The sequence below is a fragment of the Poecilia mexicana genome, unplaced genomic scaffold (assembly GCF_051168715.1).
Source record: "Poecilia mexicana isolate PSO_F unplaced genomic scaffold, ASM5116871v1 scaffold_3, whole genome shotgun sequence".
NCBI classification, from domain to species: domain Eukaryota; kingdom Metazoa; phylum Chordata; class Actinopteri; order Cyprinodontiformes; family Poeciliidae; genus Poecilia; species Poecilia mexicana.
In genome coordinates this window covers 2129976-2139218 of record NW_028263372.1, presented here as the reverse complement: position 1 = coordinate 2139218, position 9243 = coordinate 2129976, and the positions used below count along the sequence as shown (strand labels likewise).

Here is a 9243-nt window from a genome sequence, read left to right as displayed (position 1 = left end):
GAAGTCCGGCATCCTCCATGCTTTAGTTCTCCCTGGTTTAACACACCTGGATAAAATGATGGCTCATTAGAAGGCCTAAGAAGAACATTAACATGATGAAAAGGTTGTTACTACCACCAGGGAGAGAACTAAAACATGCAGAATGCCAACCCTCGAGGAACAACTTTGGGCACCACCGTTTTACAATGTGTTGGTTAAGTGTGTGCCCCTTTGCATCTTTTACGCCAGTACATCTCTTCCCAAACAGTCATTTAAAAATAGAAAAAAAAGTTCCATCTATTTATTGTTAATGTTTCATGCAAATGTATGTCTTATGGCTAGCTTAGTTTCTAGTCTGCAGTGTTAATAGCTGGCATATACAGTATACAGGAAACAAAACAAGTCATGGGATGTATACAATAGAAAAGATTGCATTTGCAGGCAATGTGGCTCAAGCAGAAGTCAAACAGAGAGTTGCGTGGATGACTGATCTTACATGCAACTTGTGATACCAGATGGTAGAAAGATTTCTGACCTGCTGAGTTTGAAATCTGGAGAGAAGATGAGTTTCCCAGGATGATCCACGGACCTCCACATAAGACCCAGCATCAGGATCTCCAGCCAGCAGCACTTCAGCAGGTGTATTTGGTCTGCTAGACTTAACTCCACGAAGCCTGTGGAAAATCATGCAAAGTAAAAAAAAATAAAAGATCAGTTATGACGTAAAGCAATTCAAAACATACAGTTGGTCAAAATTGTTATCCTCCCAAGAAAATGTAAAATTTTTCAAAAATTCCTTAAGTGTTGTTAAAAAGATCAACAATTTTCTAACGCAGCTTTATTTCTTTGAAAAACATCCCAGTTTTATTTTAAGTGGTTACATTACAGTTTTTCTCAATTGCTTTAACCTGCTTGAAGGAACTGGAATCCACTCAGTTGTCATCATCACTGCTTCAGCAGAGCAGAAGAAAACTCTCCCAAATATATGAACTATTTCTCACTGCTTTGACACATTACCCATACCCTTCTGCCTGTTAACACAGATGTCACTCAAGCAGTCCAAACTACATTATTTAATGGTCGTAGAATGCGGTTAGATGTGCCCCCCCCTTTTTTTGAGCACCTGCCCCTTTAGTGATCTCTGATCACTAAATTAACTAATCACTGGTGATCTAATAACTAATCACTAGATTAAGCTGTTAATGTGCTGGCTCTGGTCAGACAACAGCTTTAAAATCATAGGATATGCTCCACCATTAGCTTCCATGTTTATTTCAGCAAACACTGAGCATGCTTGCAATGTGTGACATTACTGTGTGCACATGCTCTTCTACAACATTTTTTAGGTTGTTTGCAGTTCACACATGTTCAAGTCACGTACACTCACTGGCCACTTTATCAGGCACACCTGTCCAACTGCTCATTGATGTAATTGTTGAATCAGTCACATGGCAGCAACTCAATGCATTTAGGCATATAGCCATGGCCAAGACGATTTGCTGCAGTTCAAACCGAGCATCAGAACAGAAGGAAGGTGATTTAAGTGGCTTTGAACGTGGCATTGTTGTTGGTGCCAGACGGGCTGGTCTGAGTATTTCAGAAACTGCTGATATACTGGGATTTTCACACACAACCATCTCTGGGGTTCACAGAGAACTGTCCAAAAAAGTGAAAATATGCAGTGAGTGGCAGTTCTGTGGGCACAAATGCCTTGTTGATGCCAAAGATCAGAGGAGAATGGCCAGACTGGTGCGAGCTGATAGAACGGCAACAGTAACTCAGATAACCGCTCATTACAATCCAGGTATACAGAAGAGCATGTCTTAATACACAACATGTCAAACCTTGAGGTGGATACCCATCCACCTTGGATGGATGGTTTGACATGTTGTGTATTAAGACATTGGTTCCAGATGTGAGGACTTCATACAGCAGCAGAAGCAGCCACTAGATGCCACTCCTGTCAGCCAATAACAGGAAACTGAGGCTACAATTCGCACAGGCTCACCAAAATAGGACAATAGTAGATTGGAAAACTGTTGCCTGGTCTGATGAGTCTCGAATTCTGCTGCGACATTCAAATGGTAGGATCAGAATTTGGCGTCAACAACATGAAAGCATGAATCCATCCTGCCTCTTACAAACAATTCAGGCTGGTGGTGGTGGTGCAATGGTGGGTGGGATATTTTCTTGGCACACTTTGGGGCTACAAGTACCAATTGAGCATTATGTTGACATCACAGCCTCCCTGACTATTGTTGCTGATCATAACCATCCCTTTATGACCACAGTGTATCCATCTTCTGATGGCTACTTCCAGCAGGATAATGTGTCATGTCATAAACTGTGAATCATCTCGGACTTGTTTCTTGAACACGACAATGAGTTCACTAAATGGCCTCCACAGTCACCAGATCTCAATCCAATAGAGCACCTTTGGGATTTGGTGGAACGGGAGATTCGCATCATGGATGTGCAGCCACAAATCTGCAGCAACTGCGTGATGATATGTCAAAATGGACCAGACTCTCAGAGGAATGTTTCCAGTACCTTATTGATTCTGTGCCACCAACCCGGTACCAGCAAGGTGTACCAAATAAAGTGGCTGGTGAGGGTGTATTTATAAATGTGAACAACAATGCAAAAGAAAATTAATTTCACAAAAAATCAGAACCTAATATGAAGGCCTATAGTCCGAACATAGTCAATGGGGATTTTATACGGTGTGTACAGTACAGCACAATCCTTAGATTTACCTTGATTGATTGATAACAAACTGTGATCATAAGAGAAGGCACATGATTTCAAAGAAGTGGTTTGAACTTCTCAATAAAAATGTCAGTTACTAAGGTGACATTAAGTTAATTATTTGTTGCCAGCTATTATTTTGACCTGGGTAGCTTTTGTAAAATCATTTGGTTTCTGTGTGCAATGTACATCCAAAATAAAAACCAGGATTTTTGTAAAAGGGCCTCTGGCCCCGAAGGAGCTTGCCCAAGTGGCTGGGAAGAGAGAAATCTGGCCTCCCTACTGCAACCAGACCCCAGATAAGTGGAAAAAGATGGATGTGTTTAACACTGAGAATTTTTTGAAAAACCTCAAAATTCATTCATTTTTACCTCAACTGTACATACAGATATACAATCTCTGATAACCAATTACATGGTTGAAATCAGGCAGATGATTTCAAGACCACTTGCTGAAGTTCAAAGTGAGCATATGAATGAAGAAAGTGGATTTAATTGACATTCAACATGGAGTGGTCATTGATTCCAGATCTGAGGACTTCATAACCTGCTGATCTGCTTCAGCAGATTTTCACCAACAACTATCTTTCATCTTTATCTGTTTACAGATAATGGTCTGGTAAACAGAAAATATGCAGTAACCAGCAGCTGTACAGATAAATATACCTTGTCAAAGATCAAATAAGAATGGGTGACTGCTTTTGGATTATGGAGGGCCAACAATGGCTCTGAGAACCACTGGCAGAGAACCAACTGTAAACCTACAACATGTAAAACCTTGAAGTAGATGATCGACAGCAGCAGAGCACCAACCCAGCTGCCATCGTCAGCTAACACAAACCTGATGCTACTATTCACAAAGACTAGTCATGTTAGTCTGGAGTTCAGCAGCAACATTCGGATGGCAGGGTCAGAACCTTGTGCTATGTAAAATCAACTTTTTTGAGCTTTACATCATGTTACAATGTTATTTCCTCATCAGAAATATATCTGGAATGTTGCCTTGATTCTTTCATGCATGTTTAAGAAATCTTCTAATTTACATGGCAACCACTCAGCTGTGCAAAATGGTTGGGTGGACCTAGCGCCTCTATAAGTGAAGAAGCTTTTCCTGGAATCTGCAATTTCCAAGCTTCTGAGCTTCCGCCTCACAGAGGCACGCTCTCCCTGTGACCCCCCCACTCAAGTCCTTCAGACTAGCCAGAAGCAACTAGCAAACACCTGGTGGAACTGTACATCTCAATATAGGAGCCAGCCCGAAATCTTAGGCCCCATGACAAAAAATTTGTTTGGGCCCCCCTGCACAGCTGCTGTTACAATTTTCTGAGTCTATTTGACCCATAAAAAGCGTCACAATTTTAAAGGCTTGCATCTGCCTTGCCTTCTTTGGTTCAATACTGATAATTAGTACAATATTTACTGCTCATGAATTTAACATCCAACAGTCGACATCCAGTATGCAAGTATGTTGCTTAAATTTTTTTCTATTAGTTTTAGATACTGAAATGTCCCCATGAGCAACAGTCAAAAGCAACGTGCAACTACACATAAAGCAATCCAGACTTCTCAAAAATGCTAGTAGTTGCATTTTATTCAAGCTTTAATAAAAATGTTTTCTCCATAGTTGTTAAAGCTGTTACAATGTCATAGCAGTTTGTTATGAGACAGATAATCTGTGAAAACAATCAATCTTCTCCATCTCCTTCCTGAATTACTATTGCTAGCTAAAGTAATGCACCGTTCTGACCAAAAACCAATCAGAACTAGTAGGACGCTCTTAGCACTGTCAATCAACTTAATTCACTCACTGATAAATGTGCTAATGATGGAGAAACAACTTATTACAAGAAACCGTTTATCTGCCGATAATGGTTTGAATCTGCACAGCTCTGTGCTATGCTAGCTGCAGCATGGCACAAGTCGAGGGGGAGGAAGGAAGAGCAGCACCACATGAGATTGTGATTGACAGCACTAACTGGTTGTTTCTAGCACTGGGAGAAAGCAGAGGAAATAGATTTTTCACAGATTACCATACTGTAACAACATAATGACAGTTTTAAAAAAATGCGGAAAAAAAATATGTAAAAGTTACATACTGAAGCTTTAATTTCACTCAGGAGAGGACAGGTTAGGAGGGACGTGGTAAAAGGTACAAGGGACAAGTTAAATATATGAATATGTTGGTAATTTTTTTCCTTAATTCATTAAATACTAGTGAAATGGAGGCAACCATTTAGCTAATTATGCTAAATGATTGATAATCTAACACAGTCTACCTACCTCTCTTGGAGAAAAACTGGGTTTTAAATAACACTCTTGCCTTTTTCTCTCTCTCTCTCTCTCCCTTTCTCTTTTTTGTTTTTGAAAACCTGATTTTATAACTTTTCTTAGCAGCATAGAAACTGCCACAGTCGCCGCTGTATTCAGCTGTACTGCATTTTACTTGACAGACAGTACCTAGATCACTTGTAGCTGGCTGTTAGTCTTTGTCAGAGCAGAAAATGTGCCCTAATTTTCACTTCAGAGGAAAGGTACAAAATCACACAAATCAAGTAAAAAACAAAACAAAAAAACAAAAAAACAAAAAACTAGTAATCTGGACTTAAAGCCAACTTGATGGAAAGATCAAGAAAAAGAGAAAGGAAGCCTCCAAGGTAAAGAAGCCAAGTATTTTAATGTTTTATTTGCTTCCATGCTAGAGGTGAAATGATAAAGTCAGGATTTTCCACCTAGAAACCTTTAAGTCTCTATCCAGCTAAAGACGAGCAGCAGTAAATAATCTCAAGAGATTTGATCCATCTCACCAGGAATCTTTTTGGCCCAGCTGATCATGAGTACCAGCTCCTTGTCCGCCAGGTTGGTAAGAGACATCATCATGCTGGCCTGAGTGAAGGGCTTCTTCAGGTCCTCCATGAGGTAGATCTCAGGGGGCTCTGCCTCCATGATTCGGGAGATGAACTCCTCTGGGCTCATGAACGGCTGGTTACTTTGGCTCGGCTGAACCAGAGGGGGAAGGGACAATTCCATCGGGGGGAGGCGCTGAATCCGGGGAGCCATCCCAACCCTTACCAAACTCCTGCCTGTTGCATCTCGAAGGTGGAGTCCACTACGACGATGTCGGGCCCCTCGATAGCTGCAGCGTTCACGCCTCACACCTAAATAATGTAGTGGGGCAAAGGAAACCTACATTACCTGTAATGAATATTTATACTTTATGCCACATAATGACAAGTTTTGATGTTAGTTGCTAAGTAAGAGACAAAATATACAGAATCTGAGATTTAAAGGTTCACTGTTATGCAAAATTCACTTTTTGCATGTATTACCAAGTGATAGTACAGAAATAGTCCAAGAGCAAAAATGAAACAACCAACCATTTGTTTCACCAAGTAAATGCTCTGCTGGTGTCTGCAAAACTGTTTCAAAGACCTCTAAATTGTTGTGTCATCATTTTTTTATGGAGAAACAAAAAGCCAAGTCCAAGCCCTCAACTTGCAACTTGGAGCTGCTGGAAAAGTAAAGTGTTTTGACGTTGGCTTCTATAGAGCATGTGTCAGTGCATTTTCTCCCAGTGATGAAGAACAGAGCTTCATTTTATTTTTGTTTGCAATGTCACTGCAATATTTTCAAAAGAAAATTATAGTTAGTAAAGATAAGCTAAAGAAAAATACTGTTGAAAACTACCAACAGTCCAGGCATAATGGATTTACCAAAAAACGTAGACTGAAGGAAGGTGGCCCTACTGTTCAACACAAATCTGCTGATGATGATAATGGATGATTTGTCATTTAGCGCAAGCTAACGCTGAAAGATAGCTCTGCTAGAAGACTCGCATTACTTTAACCTACAATATCAGATCATCTACTGTAGCAGTACATGCAACAGTAAAATGGAAGTGATAGTCTACATTGAGAAGATGCATGTGCGTGGGACATGAAGGTCCGTGTATTTTCAGGAAGTTGGTTTTTTCATTTGAAATGAAAAATGAAAAAACGGAAGTAGACTCATTTTTTCGTTTATTAAACCAAAATCGGAAATCGGATAACAGCTCCAGCTCGTTATCCGTTTTTTCCAGTTCCGTTTTGTAAACTAAATGGGAATTCGGATAATGAGACAAAAATCCGATTTTGGTTTGATAAATGAAAAATGAAAAAAACGAGTCTATTTTCGCTTTCTCATTTTTCATTTCAAATGAAAAAATGAACTGCCTGAAAATACGTGGACCTGCATAGAAGTTGAATGCTGCTTCTCCTCATTTGGTTCTGGTTGTGGGGATGTAGAGCAGACCAGAACCAGAAGACCTGAGGGGTCTGGAAGGTTGGTACAACAACAGCTAGGGTTGCCACCTTTCAGAAATCAAAATAAGGGACGCCCACCACGGCATGCCATCCTACTTTCATGTGGTGGGCGTCCACTGCAGTGATATACATTTTATGGCGGTGTTTTTTGTCTTTAAAAAGTGATAATAAAGGAATTATCCTTGCATAGAGGTGGTTAGAGTACCCCAAAATTGTACTCCAATCAGAGTAGTATACCTTAAACACGTTTAATTAAGCAAGTGTAAAAAGTATTTGGTAAACCACTGAAGTAAGTTATGTCAACAATTTGGTATTTTACAGAGAAATATACAAATAAGGAGTTAAGTTTGGAGGCTGGTTCTAGACCAAATTTACCGCAGGGGCCAGGATGGTCAGTGTTTTCCCATGGCAACTCTTGAAAAAGAATGATAAAAAAAAAACCAGAGCAATATTTCATCATTGGATATATTAAGTGAGCCAAAGACCCACTTGTATCTCTAGAGATCTAGGTTGCAGATCCCTGGCAGATGGAAAGTGTGATCCTATACAACAACTAAAAGTGCAGCACTATAATTTTAATTCATTGTTAAAGTAAAATTGTGAAGGTTAAAAAAAATCCACCACTGAGTATTAACACAAGACATTTATTTAGTATAACTTCTCTGGTACGCTGTTGGCCCCCATGTAAAACCGCTCCTGGGCAGCAGGTCTGTGTCTGGTACATAAATGGCCACTGAACAATGAATTCATAAAATATATTAGCATTTCAAAATAAAACATACAGAAAGCACTAACAAATCTTTTAAAGTAGGAAATATTTATGCATTTACTGTTAATATATTTGTATGATTTGTTCCTTAAATGACCATTTATGTTATTTTGGCTGATATTATTATACGTTAAATAAGCAAATAATCAAACCAATATAGTCTACTAAAAGCACAATAAGAAACTTTATCAGAGCTAAATGTTCTGTACCATATCAGCCTTAGGAGATGATTGAGAATAGAGACTCTGATTTCTGGTTCTTTAGGCTCTAACGCAGGGGTATCCAAAGTTGGTCATCATGTTTTAGTTCTCTCCCTGGTTTAACACACCTGCATCAAATGATGGCTCATTAGAAGGCCTAAGAGGAACATTGACTTGCTGAGGAGGTTCTTACTACCTGTTGGAAGGAGCAGTTAGAGCATTTAGAGCAGTGGTCCCCAACCTTTTTATTACTGCGGACCGGTCAAGACTTGGAAATTTAGCTGCGGCCTGGGTCGGGGGGTGGAGGGGGTTGAACCGTCAGATAAGGCTTCTGCATGTTGGTGTTCCCTCTAAATCTTGAATATGCCCAATTTGGGTTGTCTTTGCCCAAATTGGGCATATTCAATTTGCCCAATTTGACTGACTGGTTGTCAGTCAATACAACCTGACTGACAACCAGTCAGGTTGTATTCCCTGACTGGGGAAACCCTGACAGGTTTCCCCAGTCAGGGAAAACCTGTGAGGTTTTCCCTGACCTGTGAGGTTTTCCCTGACTGGGGACGAGAATACAACCTGTTGAAGCGCAGTGACTTAAGAACAGAGGGGAATCCCAAACAGCTGACATATCGCTCAACATCCAGTGGATGTCAGAGATTATATGTGGAAATGTTTATTATTATATGTAAAGGTCATTATTATTATATATTATTATGTTTATTCAGTTAAAAATGTTAACTATGAAAAAACAGTCACCTCCAAATCAGTGCAGCAAATAAAGCAGCTGCTCCGGTCGTCTTTTATCCACCGCCTTTAATTTTTGTTACGTCTTTTATCTTTTAAAATGAGTCCACAAACTATCACTATTGCTTCTACATTGTCATCCGTGTTTGGTTATTCTAAATTCCCGTATGCTATGTTGGAGGTTTTACGTGATTCTCCTATGGAATCGGGATGTTCGTGAGTGGAATCGGTTCATGTGGTGTGAAGAATAGGCTGACAATTCTTAAATCTTGCCGTCTAAACCAGACTTAAGATCACAAGCTCTACTCATCTCCTCTTGACCACTGCCCAAAGGCTCTCTGACTCTGGTCGATATGGTAACGTTTACATATCCCTTCAAAATAAGATACAGATGCGCCACAAAAACGAACATTTTACTTTCGTGAAAATTGTGACTCACGATAATGACTAACGTGAGCCCTGAGCTTGTTTCTCTGCAACAAGACGGTCCCATCGAGGAGTGACGAGAG

General features: G+C 40.0%; 1 protein-coding gene across 2 annotated transcripts in view; it reads right to left on the bottom strand.

The window, feature by feature from the left end:
* Positions 1 to 9243, bottom strand: part of LOC106907596 (estrogen receptor beta-like) — a 99965-nt gene that overhangs the window by 28790 nt on the left and 61932 nt on the right. For both annotated transcript variants that reach the window (XM_088004038.1, XM_088004037.1), the window contains exons 5-6: positions 5531 to 5881; positions 515 to 653 (exon numbers count right to left, since the gene is read on the bottom strand). In XM_088004038.1, the coding sequence (XP_087860164.1) occupies positions 515 to 653; positions 5531 to 5881 (490 nt within the window). The remainder of the gene's footprint in view (positions 1 to 514; positions 654 to 5530; positions 5882 to 9243) is intronic.